This window comes from Lepisosteus platostomus, unplaced genomic scaffold (genome assembly GCF_059453375.1).
Source record: "Lepisosteus platostomus isolate fLepPlt1 unplaced genomic scaffold, fLepPlt1.hap1 Scaffold_32_H1, whole genome shotgun sequence".
Lineage (NCBI taxonomy): Eukaryota > Metazoa > Chordata > Actinopteri > Semionotiformes > Lepisosteidae > Lepisosteus > Lepisosteus platostomus.
The window spans coordinates 1,215,424-1,235,644 of NW_028291660.1; the positions used below are offsets into that span (position 1 = coordinate 1,215,424).

General features: G+C 41.2%; 1 protein-coding gene and 1 non-coding gene across 2 annotated transcripts; both read left to right on the forward strand.

The window, feature by feature from the left end:
• The first annotated feature begins 1,444 nt into the window (after window positions 1-1,444).
• Window positions 1,445-1,517, forward strand: trnar-acg (transfer RNA arginine (anticodon ACG)). The gene has a single exon. It is a non-coding gene; the product is annotated as a tRNA-Arg (tRNA).
• A 14,426-nt stretch (window positions 1,518-15,943) lies between these two features.
• On the forward strand, window positions 15,944-20,096 carry LOC148634685 (uncharacterized; the record flags this gene model as incomplete). The annotated part of the gene is made up of 5 exons (XM_088623677.1): window positions 15,944-16,030; window positions 16,423-19,170; window positions 19,394-19,528; window positions 19,647-19,781; window positions 20,031-20,096. Coding segments are annotated over exons 2-5 (2,325 nt in total), but the record flags the coding sequence as incomplete, so codon positions are not given.
• Window positions 20,097-20,221: the final 125 nt, after the last annotated feature.

Below are 20,221 nucleotides of genomic sequence, written 5' to 3' on the forward strand. Positions count from 1 at the left end.
TGGTGCATTCGAGCGAATTGCCACATCACTTCGTTGGCCTAAGGAGGTTTGGTCACTGCTTTTGCAGTGTAGATTAGTGGGCAAAGCTCAGGAAGTTTGTTCTACACTTTCTTTAGAAGAAAGTTTGAATTACAATACTGTGAAAGCTGCTATCTTACGGGCTTATGAATTGGTTCCTGAGGCTTATAGACAACGCTTCAGAAATCATCGTAAAGTGTCAGACCAGACATTTGTTGAATTTGCTAGAGAGAAGGGCACTCTCTTTGATAAATGGGTTGTAGCCAGTAAAGTGAGTGACTTTAACTCATTGCGTGAGTTAATGCTCTTAGAGGAATTTAAGAACTGTTTGCCTGAACGCATTGTTGTGTATTTGAATGAGCAAAAAGTAACTACTTTATCGCAAGTCGCTGTTTTGGCAGATGAGTTCGTGCTCACTCATAAGAATGTTTTCATGTCTGTGCATGCGGAGAAGACTTTGTCTACTCTAAGTTCCCAGTCTCAGTCTCCCCCAGTAAAAACTAGTTCCTCACGTCTTAAAGAGGAGCGTGAATGTTTTTATTGTCACAAGAGAGGTCATATAATTGCAGATTGTTTGGCCCTAAAACATAAGCAGCAGCAACAGCAACATCCTAAGAGTGCTGGGTTTGTTAAGACTGTTTCCCGTTCTGCTATTCCTTTGTCTAGTGAAAACAGTCTCCCTGACCCTAGTTATGATTAGTTATTTTTTTTCACTTTACCGTGAATCGGGCTCGGCTGCACAGAGGAGAGAGGACAGGTGACAGGGGAGTCACACGCTGGCGGTTTGAATACGCGGAAGATCACTGAGGGATCCACAGTATATGGACCCTCCGTGCGCCATCAGTCCACACTCCGGACTCTGAATCCTGCCATCCGAGTTAAGATCTCGGCAGAACCTGAGGCGCAGTTCCTTCTTAAAACGTAATCTGGTGAGCATTTCTAGAATCGTACTTGTATAGATGCAGCCTTTAATGTGTTGCTAGGTTAAAATTGATGATTTCTTGAACTTCAGTAGGCAACTGCCCTCTTGATTTCGGATTTAATTTCTTTATTACAGGGGCGCTTTTATGAAGACAGAGTCATGTTCAGGTACTTTGCTTGATGGAGGAAGCTCATTTCGGACTCTGTGATCTGCTCACCTGGAAAGGTCTGCTGTACTACTATAAGAGAGAAGTAGAGTCTGGAAGAAGGGACAATTTTATGATGCTTTGGAAGATAATGTTTTTTTTTTTCTTTGAAATCGAAATGAATCAGAATATCAGTGCAAAAGACAAACTCTTGGTTTGGTTTAAAGAGATATGGTTTTAAAACAGACAAAATGTAGAAAACAGGTGTTTCTCACTTTTGGAAAAGAATGGACCGGGGGTAATATTTTACTAGTTGCAGTGCTGATCTCACTGGGTTACAGTCCTGCAGTATCACACCAGGGCCAGTGGCGCAATGGATAACGCGTCTGACTACGGATCAGGAGATTGCAGGTTCGACTCCTGCCTGGCTCGGGTTGTTTTTAAAAGCATCGGGCTACTCCCTAAGCAGTCTGTGCTACTTACTGCATTGTAATCGTACCCAGTAAGAGATTTCCTTCATGTAAATGAACTGCACCTGACAGCATTAGAAAAACACCTGGGCTCAGTACGGTGCTGAGAGCTCAGCGTTGCTGTTGTTCTAATTAGCACGCACTGCATCGGCTATGAGCCCGAACTTTTCAAATATTCCGATCAGTTAGTCAACACGTAGTCCACATGAACGGTAGAAATATTCTCGTCTGTCTCTTGTTTGTATAGAACTGAATGTCCCTGACAATGTACTGTTAGTTTTAATTGAAGAACGGCATTTGTGTTCAAATATACCAGACAAGTTACCGGGGTAAAGTTAGCTTGAAGTTCGAAAACGATTTTGGCACGCCTGTAGCGCTTTCACGAAATCTCTTAGAGTTACAAAAACACTTGCTTTGTGTATAAAATACATTGTGGATGCTTTCTCAGCCTTTACTTTTTCGTTTTTATGACATTTTTTTGACCAAGCACGAATATGCTTTTGTCCATATCTCCGCAATGGAAGCACAGAACGCCTTCAAACCAAAAGCATTTTAAAGACCACGACTTGTGGATATTTCCACAGCCTTTACATCAATCTATCGGTGAGCTAATTATCTTTTTTTAAACCTCCGGTTTTTCATCGATGCGTAATTACGCACGAACTGGAACCCGGGGGACCGCTGTGTGCACACGTTCACAAAGCGAGAAATACTGTTCAATACGGCTTCATGCGAAAAACCCGTATACTGTATGACCATAGGAAGCAGAACAGCGCGGTCTCCCATTACCCAGACTGTAAGCACGGGAATAAAGCTTTGTTTGATTTCTGAAACCCTTCCTTTACGTCCTGTTTTCATTCAGGTAAGGGTCAACTATATTCACAATACTACTGACAGCAGGAAGATTAAAATATTCTTTACTCAGCAGCTTATTAAAAACAGCTCCCATGATGTTCAAACCGATTTTTTACACAGAACACTGACACAGCTTTGTGTTCTGAATCTCTTTTTCTCTTGCTTTTATTTAATGTGGCACAATGCACTGGTTCACAAACCAATAGCATTTAAACCACAGCACCCACAATGCTGCAGGTAAGTGTTTTGCACACTAAGCAGGTCATCTGACTATTCCCAGCTTTGTTTTGGGTTATGGAACCTTTATTTTTTTATGATTTTCTGAAGATAACACTACAGGTGGGATGGGTGGGTTGTCTTCATGGCTCAATAGCATTTCAAATACAGCACCCACACTGCTGAAACCAAGTGTTTTACACACCAGACAGGCCCCCGAACCTCATACAACCTTGCTGTGGCTGTGGCCCCTTTCTTTAATTTTTTTATGATTTTCTGAAGATAACACTACAGGTAATACACTGGGACAGGTGGGTCGTCTTCATGGCTCAATAGCATTTCAAATACAGCACCCACTCTGCTGAAACCAAGTGTTTTACACACCAGACAGGCCCCCAAACCTCATACAACCTTACTGTGGCTGTGGCCCCTTTCTTTATTTTGTAATGATTTTCTGAAGATAACACTACAGGTAATACACTGGGACGGGTGGGTCGTCTTCATGGCTCAATTGCATTTCAAATACAGCACCCACTCTGCTGAAACCAAGTGTTTTACACACCAGACAGGCCCCCAAACCTCATACAACCTTACTGTGGCTGTGGCCCCTTTCTTTATTTTGTAATGATTTTCTGAAGATAACACTACAGGTAATACACTGGGACGGGTGGGTCGTCTTCATGGCTCAATAGCATTTCAAATACAACAGCCACACTGCTGAAACCAGGTGTTTTACACACCAGACAGCCCCCAGAACCTTATACAACCTTGCTGTGGTTGTGGCCCCTTTCTTTATTTTTTTATGAGTTTTTCAATATGGCACCATTAGACAGGCGGTACATGGGGATAGTACATCGTGCTCTTCACGAGTCAATAGCTCTTCAAGCACAACAGCCACAGTGCTGCAACCAGGTGTTTTACACACCAGACAGCTCCCCTAACCTTATACAACCTCGCTTTGAGTTGTTTAACATTTCTTTCAAATCACTTGGGTTCATCAATCATTTGATCATTTTTCAGCGTGGAATAAACCTATTACTTGTTCCTTGGAGATTACCATCTGCTGATAAGATATGATCGCTATATTGACCATATACAATTTCTTGCATAAGGAATTCATATTTTGCATACACCGATCCCCCCGGAGTCCCAAGTGATTCTGGTTTTGGAAAGCTAAAGGACAATGAGCTTCACGATACCAGGGGGACAGTGGGTGGTCAAGTCTCCCCTAAACAATGGATCTTGTCAGATTATGATGTCAGTGCATTTAATAAATGTTGTTGAACTCTCTTTAGCCCAAATACAGAGGAGCCCAGACCCAGAATGTTACTGACAGAGAGTGATCTCATTATGTGTGTTTGGATTTTAACAACTATTTTTATTGTTTGCTAGAACCAAAACAATCTATGTTAGACATTTTCATCTTCAGCCAAAAATACAAACCTGTCTACGTAGTGTGGTGCAGGTTCTTGTCCCATCCTGCTCTTGGTCCAGGTTGGAGGGTTGCACCGATTCTGAATCTTGTTAGCTGGTATGGATGGGTTTGGGGGTGTTGATACCAGAGTGGTCCAGGAGGGGGATTCAGGTGTCTCGGGGGCATTCTTGTTTTTCTATGAGTTCAGGTTGATTCTGTTGGTTCTGTCATGAATCTCCCTCACGCAGGCAAGCGCTCCCGCATTCCCTCGAGCTCTCCCCATACCAAACGTGCACATGTCAATCAGTCCTCTACTTAAACCCTCATCTGTTCCCCGGTCATTGCTCACGATTGAGATTCTGTCCCGGAGCTTACCTACTAACTACGCTTTTGCCTTACTATGACTTCTCCCCTGGACCTCGACCCCGCTTTTCCGACAACTGCTTTAGCCACTCGATTTTGTACCTTCGCCTGTTTTACGCTTTCTCAGATCCTGACCCCAGCCTGTCTCTTCATTTACGCCTCTGCCTACCGACGCAACTTCTACGCCTTCCCGGACTCGGGCCCCTGCCTGTTTACTCCGACTACGCCTGCGTCTTGGGCCAACCCTACCAAGGGCACCGCATTGGATCCCTATCCTCAGCAGTCAGCCCCTGCGTGACAGGTTCTGAGTGTCTTGGTTACATCCGTTTGTGTGTATAGATGAAAAAGCTATTGAAGAGCACCCCCACACCCCCCACCCGTCTTGGTGGAAGTTGCCATGTTCAAAAAATCCTAAAAAGATAATTAAAGTTGCACACAACAAAGCATGACTGTGAAAGGTCAGGAGGCCTGCCTAGTGAGCACAACACTTGATTACAGTAAAAAAAAACATTAAAAAATAAAGAAATGTTCCACAACTCAAAGCGAGGTTGTATAAGGTTAGGGGAAATGTCTGGTGTAAAACACCTGGTTGCAGCACTGTGGCTGTTGTGCTTGAAGAGCTATTGACTCATGAATAGCACCCCCCAATCCCCATGTACCGCCTGTCTAATGGTGCCATATTGAAAAACTAAAATTCTTATTAAAAAAATAAATAAAGGGGCCACAACCACAGAAAGGTTGTATAAGGTTAGGGGACCTGTGTGGTGTGTAAAACACTTGGTTTCAGCAGTGTGGTTGTTGTATTTGAAATGCTATTGAGCCATGAAGACTACCCACCTATCGCACTGTGTTACCTGTAGTGTTATCTTCAGAAAATCATAAAAAAATAAAGAAAGGGGCCACAGCCACAGCAAGGTTGTACGAGGTTCTGGGGCCTGTCTGGTGTGTAAAACACTTGGTTTCAGCAGTGTGGGTGCTGTATTTGAAATGCTATTGAGCCATGAAGACGACCCACCTGTCCCAGTGTATTACCCGTAGTGTTATCTTCAAAAAATCATAAAAAATTAAAGAAAGGGGCCACAGCCACAGCAAGGTTATATAAAGTTAGGGGGCCTGTCTGGTGTGTAAAACACTTGGTTTCAACAGTGTGGGTGCTGTATTTGAAATGCTATTGAGCCATGAAGACGACCCACCTATCCCAGTGTATTACCTGTAGTGTTATCTTCAGAAAATCATAAAAAATTAAAGAAAGGGGCCACAGCCACAGCAAGGTTGTACGAGGTCCGGGGGCCTGTCTGGTGTGTAAAACACTTGGTTTCAGCAGTGTGGGTGCTGTATTTGAAATGCTATTGAGCCATGAAGACGACCCACCTGTCCCAGTGTATTACCCGTAGTGTTATCTTCAAAAAATCATAAAAAATTAAAGAAAGGGGCCACAGCCACAGCAAGGTTATATAAAGTTAGGGGGCCTGTCTGGTGTGTAAAACACTTGGTTTCAACAGTGTGGGTGCTGTATTTGAAATGCTATTGAGCCATGAAGATGACCCACCTATCCCAGTGTATTACCTGTAGTGTTATCTTCAGAAAATCCTAAAAAATATAAAGAAAGGTTCCACAACCCAAAACAAAGCTGGGAAAAGTCAGAGGACCTGCTTAGTGTGCAAAACACTTGCTGCATTGTGGGTGCTGTGGTTTAAATGCTATTGGTTTGTGAACAGAATACCCCTATCCCAGTGCATTGTGCCATATTAAATAAAAGCATGACAAAAAGAGATTCAGAATGCAAAGCTGTGTCAGTGTTCTGTGTAAAAAATCGGTTTGAACATCATGGGAGCTGTTTTTAATAAGCTGCTGAGAAAAGAATATTTTAATCTTCCTGCTGTCAGTAGTATTGTGAATATAGTTGACCCTTACCTGAATGAAAACAGGGCGTAAAGGAAGGGTTTCAGAAATCAAACAAAGCTTTATTCCCGTGCTTACAGTCTGGGTAATGGGAGACCGCGCTGTTCTGCTTCCTATGGTCATATACGGGTTTTTCGCATGAAGCCGTATTGAACAGTATTTCTCGCGTTGTGAACGTGTGCACACAGCGGTCCCCCGGGTTCCAGTTCGTGCGTAATTACGCATCGATGAAAAACCGGAGGTTTAAAAAAAGATAATTAGCTCACTGATAGTTTGATGTAAAGGCTGTGGAAATATCCACAAGTCGTGGTCTTTAAAATGCATTTGGTTTGACGGCGTTCTGTGCTTCCATTGCGAAGATATGGACAAAAGAATATTCGTGCATGGTCAAAAAAATGTCATAAAATCGAAAAAGTAAAGGCTGAGAAAGCATCCACAATGTATTTTATACACAAAACAAGCATTCTCGCAACTCTAAGAGGTTTCGTGAAAGCGCTACAGGCGTGCCAAAATCGTTTTCGAACTTCGAGCTAACTTTACCCCGGTTGTCTACCGGGGTAAAGTTAGCTCGAAGTTCGAAAACGATTTTGGCACGCCTGTAGCGCTTTCACGAAACCTCTTAGAGTTGCGAGAATGCTTGTTTTGTGTATAAAATACATTGTGGATGCTTTCTCAGCCTTTACTTTGTCGTTTTTATGACATTTTTTTGACCAAGCACGCATATTCTTTTGTCCATATCTTCGCGATGGAAGCACAGAATGCTGTCAAACCAAATGCATTTTAAAGACCACGACTTGTGGATATTTCCACACCCTTTATATCAAACTATCAGTGAGCTAATTATCTTTTTTAAAACCTCCGGTTTTTCATCGATGCGTAATTACGCACGAACTGGAACCCGGGGGACCGCTGTGTGCACACGTTCACAACGCGAGAAATACTGTTCAATACGGCTTCGTGCGAAAAACCGGTATATGACCATAGGAAGCAGAACAGCGCAGTCTCCAATTACCCAGACTGTAAGCACGGGAATAAAGCTTTGTTTGATTTCTGAAACCCTTCCTTTACGTCCTGTTTTCATTCAGGTAAGGGTCAACTATATTCACAATACTACTGACAGCAGGAAGATAAAAATATTCTTTACTCAGCAGCTTATTAAAAACAGCTCCCATGATGTTCATACCGACTTTTTACACAGAACACTGACACAGCTTTGTGTTCTGAATCTCTTTTTCTCTTGCTTTTATTTAATGTGGCACAATGCACTGGGATAGGGGTATTCTGTTCACAAACCAATAGCATTTAAACCACAGCACCCACAATGCTGCAGGTAAGTGTTTTGCACACTAAGCAGTTCATCTGACTATTCCCAGCTTTGTTTTGGGTTATGGAACCTTTATTTTTTTATGATTTTCTGAAGATAACACTACAGGTGGGATGGGTGGGTTGTCTTCATGGCTCAATAGCATTTCAAATACAGCACCCACTCTGCTGAAACCAAGTGTTTTACACACCAGACAGGCCCCCAAACCTCATACAACCTTACTGTAGCTGTGGCCCCTTTCTTTAATTTTTTATGATTTTCTGAAGATTACACTACAGGTAATACACTGGGACGGGTGGGTCGTCTTCATGGCTCAATAGCATTTCAAATACAGCACCCACTCTGCTGAAACCAAGTGTTTTACACACCAGACAGGCCCCCAAACCTCATACAACCTTACTGTAGCTGTGGCCCATTTCTTTAATTTTTTATGATTTTCTGAAGATTACACTACAGGTAATACACTGGGACGGGTGGGTCGTCTTCATGGCTCAATAGGATTTCAAATACAGCACCCACTCTGCTGAAACCAAGTGTTTTACACACCAGACAGGCCCCCAAACCTCATACAACCTTACTGTAGCTGTGGCCCCTTTCTTTAATTTTTTATGATTTTCTGAAGATTACACTACAGGTAATACACTGGGACGGGTGGGTCGTCTTCATGGCTCAATAGCATTTCAAATACAGCACCCACTCTGCTGAAACCAAGTGTTTTACACACCAGACAGGCCCCCAAACCTCATACAACCTTACTGTAGCTGTGGTCCCTTTCTTTAATTTTTTATGATTTTCTGAAGATTACACTACAGGTAATACACTGGGACGGGTGGGTCGTCTTCATGGCTCAATAGCATTTCAAATACAGCACCCACTCTGCTGAAACCAAGTGTTTTACACACCAGACAGGCCCCCAAACCTCATACAACCTTACTGTAGCTGTGGCCCCTTTCTTTAATTTTTTATGATTTTCTGAAGATTACACTACAGGTAATACACTGGGACGGGTGGGTCGTCTTCATGGCTCAATAGCATTTCAAATACAGCACCCACTCTGCTGAAACCAAGTGTTTTACACACCAGACAGGCCCCCAAACCTCATACAACCTTACTGTAGCTGTGGCCCATTTCTTTAATTTTTTATGATTTTCTGAAGATTACACTACAGGTAATACACTGGGACAGGTGGGTCGTCTTCATGGCTCAATAGCATTTCAAATACAGCACCCACTCTGCTGAAACCAAGTGTTTTACACACCAGACAGGCCCCCGAACCTCATACAACCTTACTGTAGCTGTGGCCCCTGTCTTTATTTTGTAATGAGTTTCTGAAGATAACACTACAGGTAATACACTGGGACAGGTGGGTCGTCTTCATGGCTCAATAGCATTTCAAATACAGCACCCACTCTGCTGAAACCAAGTGTTTTACACACCAGACAGGCCCCCAAACCTCATACAACCTTACTGTAGCTGTGGCCCATTTCTTTAATTTTTTATGATTTTCTGAAGATTACACTACAGGTAATACACTGGGACGGGTGGGTCGTCTTCATGGCTCAATAGCATTTCAAATACAGCACCCACTCTGCTGAAACCAAGTGTTTTACACACCAGACAGGCCCCCAAACCTCATACAACCTTACTGTAGCTGTGGCCCATTTCTTTAATTTTTTATGATTTTCTGAAGATTACACTACAGGTAATACACTGGGACAGGTGGGTCGTCTTCATGGCTCAATAGCATTTCAAATACAGCACCCACTCTGCTGAAACCAAGTGTTTTACACACCAGACAGGCCCCCGAACCTCATACAACCTTACTGTAGCTGTGGCCCCTGTCTTTATTTTGTAATGAGTTTCTGAAGATAACACTACAGGTAATACACTGGGACAGGTGGGTCGTCTTCATGGCTCAATAGCATTTCAAATACAGCACCCACTCTGCTGAAACCAAGTGTTTTACACACCAGACAGGCCCCCAAACCTCATACAACCTTACTGTAGCTGTGGCCCATTTCTTTAATTTTTTATGATTTTCTGAAGATTACACTACAGGTAATACACTGGGACGGGTGGGTCGTCTTCATGGCTCAATAGCATTTCAAATACAGCACCCACTCTGCTGAAACCAAGTGTTTTACACACCAGACAGGCCCCCAAACCTCATACAACCTTACTGTAGCTGTGGCCCCTTTCTTTAATTTTTTATGATTTTCTGAAGATTACACTACAGGTAATACACTGGGACGGGTGGGTCGTCTTCATGGCTCAATAGCATTTCAAATACAGCACCCACTCTGCTGAAACCAAGTGTTTTACACACCAGACAGGCCCCCAAACCTCATACAACCTTACTGTAGCTGTGGCCCATTTCTTTAATTTTTTATGATTTTCTGAAGATTACACTACAGGTAATACACTGGGACGGGTGGGTCGTCTTCATGGCTCAATAGCATTTCAAATACAGCACCCACTCTGCTGAAACCAAGTGTTTTACACACCAGACAGGCCCCCAAACCTCATACAACCTTACTGTAGCTGTGGCCCCTTTCTTTAATTTTTTATGATTTTCTGAAGATTACACTACAGGTAATACACTGGGACAGGTGGGTCGTCTTCATGGCTTCATGATTTTTTGACTGTAATCAAGTGTTGTGCATTTGTGCAAGTGTCAGGCCTCCTGACCTTTCACAGTCATGCTTTGTTGTGTGAAACTTTAATTCTCTTTTTAGGATTTTTTGAACATGGGAACTTCCACCGAGATGAATGAGGTGCTCTTCAATAGCTTTTTCATCTATACACACAAGCGTATGTAACCAAGACACTCAGAACCAACAGAATCAACGTGAAGTCATAGAAAAACAAGAATGCCCCCGAGACATCTGCACCCCCCTCTTGGACCACTCTGGTATCAACACCCCCAAACCAATCCATACCAGCTAACAAGACTCAGAATCGGTGCAACCCTCCAACCTGGACCAAGAGCAGGATGGGACAAGTACCTGCACCACACTACGCACCCCTCATCCAGACCAGCAGGACAGCCAGACAGCACCATCATGACACACATAATGAGATCACTTTCTGTCAGTATGTGTAACATTCTGGGCCTGGGCTCCTCTGTATTTTGGCTGAAGGGAGTTCAACAACATTATTAAACGGACTGACATCATAATCTGACAAGATACATTGTTTAGGGGAGACTTGTCCACCCACTGTCCCCCTGGTAACGTGAAGATCATTGTCCCTTGGCTTACCTAAACCAGAATCACTTGGGTCTCCGGGGCGGATCGGTGTATGGTACAAAGTCTTAAAAACAGAACATTGTTGAATTGTCTATAAAAAACAACCAATATCCCTTGGATTTCCCAAACACAAAGCTGGAGCAAGTATACTAACTCCATACCCTTAAACTACAAAAGGCCTGTGGCGTAGACAGGGTAAACAGCCACATCATGTGACATAACTGCATGAGCCTAGTGATGAGCCTAGTTTAAAATACTCAACCCCATCCTGAAGTACGGATGTTTTCCTTTGGCCTGGAATCCAGGACTGATCACCTGACCCTAACAACTGCCGGAGCATTTGTGTGAACAGTAACCTGGGCTAGCTATTCACCAGTATCTTCAATACCCTATTACTGGCAGCTTGCCAAATACAGTGTCCTGAATAGAAGTCAGATCGACTTCATATGAAGCTGGCACATATCTGACCACATACGCACTCAACACACACTTTAAATGAACAGAAAAATAGTGACCTGTGTCTTTGATTTCTAAAAAGCAATAGGCTCTATTTTGAACAAATAACAAATATACAAACTTTCAATGTGGGGTAAGAGGTACAGTCCACAACTGATTTTTTTTAGCGTACTCAGAAAGTATAAGCGGTTTGAAAATACTTACATAAATTATTTTAGGAAGACTGTGTTGGTTTTTGTATCATTTGTGTTTGTGTTGACTCTTATTGAGATCTCCAGTCACCTGCCCTTATAGATGCCTCTTTTGCTTATGTGTTGTTAGAAATTGAGCTCGCCTGTGTGCCTGCTTCTAGGGTTTTTTTAAAAAAGGAATAGGTTGGTTTTCTATTTTTTTTACCCCTTGCCCAGTAGCAGTCTACTACAGGGGGGATTCTGGGTCCTCTCTCCATACAGTATGTCTCCTTTTGCATTGTTTCCAGACCTGGGCTGATTTGAGTTTTTCATGGTAATGGATTACAAGGGTAGGTCTGACAGAAGTGAATGTGGTGGATCTGCCATCTGCCCAGGCAGGAAGGTAGATACAGTATATGTAAACAGGTTTTAGCATTAATGTTTTGCATACAATCACCCTTTCCAAAAGGTGAGATAACCAGAGAAAACAGGACACAGCTTTTCTAGGGACTTTTTTTCCCTACAGTATTTATGGTTACGATGGGTTTTAACTCTTTGTGGAGATAAGCTATTTTTATCTTTTCTTTGGTGTAGGTTCATGAATGCATGGGCTTTCTTTTCTTCCATGTCTTGTTCCTTTGTTCAGTTGTTTTGTATTCTTTCTGTTTTGTCCCCTTATTTTTGTGCTGGTGCTAGAATTTCTGCTGGCTTTTCCATGTTTTTCCCTTTTGCTCTTTGATTTAATTTTTTCCTGTGACCCATTTTTCCTTATTTATCTCAATGTGATATTTTCCCCTTCTCCTCAGCTGTTGAGTCTCTTGCACTTTCTTCCCTGTTATCAGTATTGTCTGATGTTGGATTGCATTTTAAGTTCCTTATTTTTTAGTAATCCTGTAATTTTTTTTCCACTGTTATTCTCATCTTTTATTGTACTATTGCTGTTATTGCAGTCTTCCCACAGTTTATTTTATTCTTAAACAACATACTAAATAATATAAGAATACATGTTGTGCTCATCTCTTTCCTGCCACTTGCACTCCTGATATTGTCTTCAAATAATTCCAATATTTTAGAGCTCTATATTTTCAAGCCTTGAAGGCCTAAGGTTGTTTTTTAAAGTGTTTGAATGTGATGTACTAACTACTGTCTACAATAACAATAACATACATAAATTACCAATAACATGCATATAAAAAATAGCCCAGAAATCAAGTATGAAGTAAGGAAATGGCTGCAGCTATGAATCAGAATTTTAATCTATTGGTTTTGTAGTTGGTTGGAACTTGGAACTAGTTAGACAAGGGGTGTGAAGATTCGTTACAGATGTATTTTGCTGTACGCAGAACAAGTGAACAATAGACGGACATAATTTCACAAGACAACCCAGTTGGTTCTTGAAATTTCCAAACCACACATCAGAGTGAAAATTAAAACAAATTGAGGAAGGACCGATAGGAGAAGATCAACAATGAATCATTAACATTACAATGCTTAAGTTGCCTTTATAATAAAGACAATTTTGTCCTTTTGTGAGGATCATGTCCACATTGGACCTGTTTTTTTAAGTTGTTTTGAAATTTCACTTAGGGTTCAGAACATTTCACAACTACTAATTTTTTTTCCTACCACCTCAGCTAATTCTCTCCCCCTTTAGGTTTGGGTGGGGGTATGGGTTTTTTCCAGAAACCTGTTATCATTTCTTTGATGTTGGACACATTTGTCTTCAGGAAGTTTTCTTCACACCTCCTATCATACTCATCTGACATGTCCATAGCTACACTCATTTACTTGCAGCAGACAAACAATGACAGAGTCGTCTGCAAATTTTATTAAGTGTCTGGAGTGGTGAGAGCTCTTGAGGGTGTTTGCTTACAGGACAAAGAGTAACGGAGACAATATGCATCCTTGGGGGAACCAGTAAAACAATACCTGTTGTTGGATAATACATTGTTGACTTTCACACTCTAAGTCTGTTCAGAAATCAGTAACCCCTCTGATGATGTTAAGATCAAAACCAAAGTTTGATAATAGCTTTGCTGCCTGTACTTGAGGTCAAATGCAATTGCATACAGAGGAGGAAGTATAGCACAACAAAAATAACACACTTCTAAATCTACCACAGCACAGAAAAAAACTAGAAAAATCACTTATAAAACCACAGGAGTACACAAACATAACACAAACTAGAATGCCACATAGACAATAATCTGTAGCAGAATATCTGCTTATGTTGTATTTTCTTTGTGGATGTTTTTGGATGTTGTATTGGCCTTGGCAACTCTGTGATTTAACAGTCATGATAATAAAGCATTTTTGAATCTCTATGTGAGTGGAACCTGTTGAATATTAGTTCAGATGGCTAGCTGTGTCAGCAGGTGTAGGCTGCAAAGGATCACGTAATAGTTTAATTCCATGCTGAAAAGAGAAGAAAGAAAACACAACATTTTGGCTGTGGAGCCTTCTTCAAGGGTTACAGTTGAAGAAGGCTCCATGGCCGAAACTTTGTTTTCTTTCTTCTCTTTTCAGCATGGAATTAAACTATTACTTGTTAAATATTAGTTACACTTGGGTTTCGCAATATAATATAACCAAGAGGTATTGTTATTTTTTTAATACTTTTACAGCAGTCAAACTGGCATACTCTGATATCTGAGAGAGAGTTTAATATAAAAATTTTCTCTTGAACTGTCATGAACCAGTTTAATTTGTTTTTACCTCTCTACAAATCAGCCTTCAAAAGCTTAACTCATGTAGCTGTAATGTACATGAACACCATTAAAAAGTTTTCCTTTCTCTATGTGGCACGTGGAGTGCTGAGAACGCATGCTCCAAGCTGCTTGCTCCTGTAAGGAATTAACAACTTAAAGATTAAGTTAAATTATAAATAGGCCTCACCCTGTACATAGGGAGTTATGGGACATGTTTCGTTTAGAAGGGATTTAAAAGTAAAAAGTAAAGCCTGAAATAAACAAACTGTGCCATGTAAGACCAAGGTAAGGAATGTTTGTTACTATTTGTTTTGTCTGGTTATTTAAACCATTCCGTCTATTTCACACTTAACCAATTTTGAATTAGAAAGACTACAAACTGTGCAAACTTCCAAGTCTGTAAGGGTGTATGATGTAGATCATTCACAAGAGCACACGGCTGCTTGTTATAATTGTAAGAACTGTAGTTCACTACTGTTCTTTTGACTCTTGAGCTTGCATCATACAGCCGTTGGAGTGCATTTCAAACCTAAGAGATATCAAACTCATTTAACCTGTCAGACATATGTTAAATGGGTTGTGACTTTTGGCAAAGTTTTTTGCTACATAATTTGTTTCATGAATACCATTTATCTCTATAACAACTTTCCTGTCCCCAGAACATATGTTTTAAGCTGCTTGATCCCATTGGGTGCAACCTTTCCATTGTATTCATAATGTGTTGTTTGCATTAGGAGTGTGTTAAATAAGCAGAAAAGAGGCCTGTTTTTTCTGTTGCTTCTGATCTTATACAGTGGTCAGAATCTCTCATCCAAAAGCTTATGAGTGGAAAAAAATTAAGTACAGATGCACAATCCATTAAAAACCATTTAAAGAGCATAAGGGTTTTCATCACATGGACTTGTTCGACTGTTGAGGATTTCTGTTTTGGTTGAGGATCAATTAAAGGACAACAACCTGAAACACTATCTTCGATCTTTCCAGAGCTGTAAGTAGTCATTCCAAGTTTATTAACTTGTCTCTTTTTTTCTATGTACTTTTCAATAGCCACTGATGTTATTTACAACAGTTTTTTTTTTTCAAAATTGCATCTTTTTGGACAAATTTTAAAGAATTGGCACAATAGGCGGAGGAGTGGCTCTGTGGCTCAGGATCTGCACCGGTGGCTGGAAGGTTGCTGGTTCACATCCCATGGTTGACAGAGGAATCCTACTCTGTTGAGCCCCTGAGTAAGGCCTTTAATCCCAGCTGCTCCAGGGGTGCTGTACAATGGCAGACCCTGTGCTCTGACTCCCAGCTTTTCTCCCTGTCTGTGTGTCTCATGGAGAGCAAGCTGAGGTATGCAGAATATGAAGTCCTAATGCAAGAAAATGTATATGGTCAATACAGTAATCAGATTTATTCCATGCTGAAAAGAGAAGAAAGAAAACACAATGTTTTGACCATGGAGCCTTCTTCAGTTATGATTTGATTTTTTACAATCATACCCACAAAAACTTTGCAATTTTTAAAAATCTTGCAAACACAACCCAGATATGTTGACTTCTTTAAAAACATTTTTTTAAAAGAAACACATACTTCTTTTCTAGTTTTTTTTTATGTGGTGGCTGCCAGGAATCCTCAGTGAAAAGGTATGCAGATCCTGTGCAGACGCAGGAGCAAGTAGTTATTGAGACAAGAGAACAATCCGAAACGTCAGGCAAGATCATAGTCGATCGGCGAAAGGTAGATCAAAATCCAGGAAGTACAGAGAGAAGCAAACAATCCGAAACAGAAGGCAAGGCCCAAGGTCGAGAGGCAAAAGGGAGATCAGTAACCAGTAAGCGAGATTTAGAGTAAACGCGAGGTAGAGCTCTCAAAGAGAAGACTCAATACCGAGGGTTTGGATGGTTAAAATTGTGCTGCTTGCCGCACAGTAGAGTGTGTGCTGATGGATTAACACGTGCGGCGGTGCTTGTTATAATTAACCCGCTGCTGGTAGTGGTTAGTTCTTTTGTGAGTTATTCTCCGCTAGCTGGTGGTTGTGACAGTGACAGAATGCTGTTTTGTGATTGATGCTATATCAAAATATAGGGCCCGTAAAATTAAACACAGAACTAAAACCATTTAATGGACTTGTACATCTGTTGCGCTCCTACACTATTAACATCCATTGGGCATTGAATTTCAATTATGTTTCCAGTCCATTCAGATATGTTCTCTATTTTTCAGATTGCTGGCAATGTCACATGTTAAAGGAGGACAGAGGAGTAGAAGGCCAGACCTGTGGTCAAGGGCTGGTGGAGTAGGGAATGTGATCAACGAATTTCTGAAGTTTTCTAAACTCGAAAAAAAAATTAGGTGGAATGACAGTATGTGGTCAACACTGTCAAACAGACTCCTTGGAGAGGAATGCCCCAGCAACAAGAAATGGTTATCAGTGATTTGGCATGAAGATAGAAAACAACTAAGAACCAAAGTGCTTAGGGCGCAGAAAGAGGAGAGTATTGGTAGGGATTCCAAACCAGATGACAGTACACAATCTATAGTCAATATTTCAAGTCAAAGTGAGGGACATAGTTTGGAAGGCAACACAGAGCTCAGAAGTTCATCAGAAGATACAGAAGATGCATGGGCAGCACACGGCAGCACAGACAGTGGTGACATGTTAGAGGGAGAAAAAATCTGTGTAGAATCAGAAAAAAAGCCTGAAGAGCACAGTGAATATTCCCAGGGGGCAAGCTCATCTGGGACATCACCTCAGGATAAAAGGGGATTAAGAAAGATTATGTCTGTGCCTAAAACTTTCCAAGTATGTTTAAAGGCTGAACAATGGAGAAAAATAGCACCTCTAAAAGGTACATCTAAACTAAGACGACCATGGACCCAGATCTTATATAACGAGTTCAGGAAGATAAATCCTTGTTGCCCAATAGCCTTCAAATACCAATACATCAGGAAAGAGAACAGCAGAAAAAAAAAAACTTTCTGATGATAAAAGCAGTCTGTACCTTCAGGTCCTGCAATGTAAAATACATTATGACAACAAGACACAAACCAATGGGCAATGATGACATCACAATTGATGTTGTACGAGCAGGGCAAATACAGCACAGTAAAAGGGAAACAAAATTTCGACAAGCACGTCAGCCTTATCGTCGAAAGATTGCCCGTGCCCTCACAAAAGGAATCAGCAATGTGTACTACAGGAACCTGAGCAGAACACCGCTTGCTGAAATTGCAGCAGGCAATTTATCTAAACCACTAACACAGAATGTCCTGAAAGTCATTTCATCAGAGTTCAGGAACAGTAAACGCATTCACTATGATCCAGTGTTTGAATTACATATGGCACAAAAATATATGAAAGCATGCGACTTCGACATTGTCCATTTCCCAGGATATATACAGATTTTGCAGTTAGACACATTTGCTGCCTATCTTTACACAGAACAGAGTATGCGAATTCTTATTGCCCATCTAAAGATGAAGGAGAAAGTCAGCCTTTACCTGGATGCAACAGGAGGGGTAGTCAGAAAAATTCCATCGGAGAACAAAAGAATTTTGTACTACAGTCTTACGTTACCTGGAGGTGGAAAAAGAAAGCCTCCATTACCAGTGTCTGAAATGTTGACAACTGACCACACCATTGTCAGTATAGAACGTTGGCTACGGAAATTCATGTTTGACATCTCAACATGTACTACCAAGAGAGTGCAGCATGTAGAAACTGACTACAGCTGGGCCCTGATTCACAGTGTTCTTTTTGCCTTCAATGGGGACACCATCCATGCATACTTAAATCGTGCAATGAAAGTCTGCCAAGGCAAACTTAAGTACACAGAACTTCAGATGTTCACTGTTCTGCACCTTTGCTCTGCCCATGTCATAAAGGCTGTCTCTCAAGCAATTAGTAAAAAAACAACAGACAAAGGACTGCGAGACTTTGCAACATTTTCCTTTGCCATCCTGCAAAACAGCACAACTTTGAGTGTCGCCAGAAATGTTTTCAAACACATGTGTATTGTACTCTCAAGCAGGAGGTTCACAAATGAAGTCCAATCTAGTGTCTGCCTCCTTAACGCTTACATTTCTCAAACAACCACACCAGACCAGATGGAAAAGGAAGCAGAAGTCAAAGACACAGATGAGGTACTGTACCCAAAAATGAGAGGCAGCCTGGGCCGCTCTCCTTTCGCTGTGGAGTTCAAAGGTATTTATGAAGACAGCATATCAGCTCAAGGACATGATGACTATGGGACACAACACAATGTGAACCCCTATTTCTGTGAAGACATAATAAGATTTCTGTTGCAAAGATACATGGCACTATTTCCACTGTGGAGTGGAATTTTGTTGGGTGACCTGGCAAGATATGCTTCAGACAGCAAAAAAGACATATCAATGTCAGAGGTAGCACAAACAAGAGCCACTAATTGTCATGTTGAGACCTGGTTTGGCATTGTCAAGCATTCAATACTTCAGCACAGGAGGAAACTGAGGCCAGCAGAGTTTATTACGATAATGAGACAATCCCTCCAAGGCCGGTACAGAGAACATATAATCCAAAATGCTCTCCCCAAAAAGGTTTTGACGGCTCCATTGATCACCACTAAGACACGTCATGAACATGCACAGGAACAATGGGCAAAGAGAGCACCAGGTGTAGGCAAAGAAACAAAAAATAAATTCTACAGCGCACCACAGAAAATTCCAATCCCCAAAAAAATGAGAACACAGGAAAAAAAAGTTAGCAATAGAAATATTGAAACAAATGAAAAATCGCCAGATGACAGCAACGGCCTGCAAGTACAGCAGGGGAAAGCAGGAACCACAGAATATAAAGAATGGCAGCACAAAGAAGAAAGGAAAGTGTCACCCAAGCAAGCTGCCGTGGGCATGGCTGAAGTGATCACACCACACTGTGATGCACGCCCCATCTCAAAACTTATAAAAGAGAAAACAGATTTCAAAAAGAAGGTAGGATTTGTATTTCAAATATTTCTCTGTGTGGACATTCACTTCTTTTTCAGAGCTTATGAATGTCATCTTCTACTACTGTAGGTGTTCTTTGTCGTTTCTCTCTAACTTGTTATACTTGTTGACATACTTGTGTTATACTTGTGGTGTGTAATCTCAATTTTCATTATGTTAGGTCCAGTGATCTCTTGTGTATGCTTTTGGCTTGGTAAATCTTTTTTAGGTACACGCCCTTTGGAACATCAATCCGAGTGAATTAGTGGTTGCAGTTTTGCCATCCATGCACAGTGCAGACACATATATTCTCAGACACTCGGAGTTTGTGTCTCTGAAACCAGATGAGTGGCTCATAGGCGAGGTAAGATGAAAGTGTTTGATTGCATGCATTTGTTAAGGTTTCTGAGCTTTTGTGTAATCAAATGTGTGTGAGTGCGTGAAATCACATCTTCTTCAATTGTGTTTGCTTTTTCCATAAGACCATTGAGTGTTACTTTCAAGTAGCGAAAGAATCCATGGACTTGGGGAAGAAGGTTTTCCTAATGAACCACTACACAACTGGTGTAATCATGAGTGGGAATAGAGAGCGCATGGCTAGACAACGTTTGTCCAAGGTAAGGACATCAAACACAAATGTTGATGGATTACATTAGTGAGGGGGCAAACATGGTTTTTCACTAACTGATGATTGTTTTATCAATAGAGAAACAAGGAGAGCTACAAGCAATCAAAACAGGTCACAACTGTGCCCATGGTGCTGCCTAAAGAAACTACCTTTATAGTCAGAAATCAAAATTCAAAGGTAGCACACCATCCCTGTGAGGCAGCCTGTTGTACTAATCTTGTCATTCTTTTCATTACAGGTCAACTTTGAAAACTATGAAGCCATTATTAGCTTTTTTAACACTGGTGTCCACTGGAAATTGTTGGTAAGTGTGGTGCAGGTAATCCAAAACAGCGTAGGTTTATAATTACACCTGGAACCATTACAGTTCAAGTGATTATCCTTGTTGCATCTAAAAAAATTACAAAGTCACAATGTATGTGTTCCTCT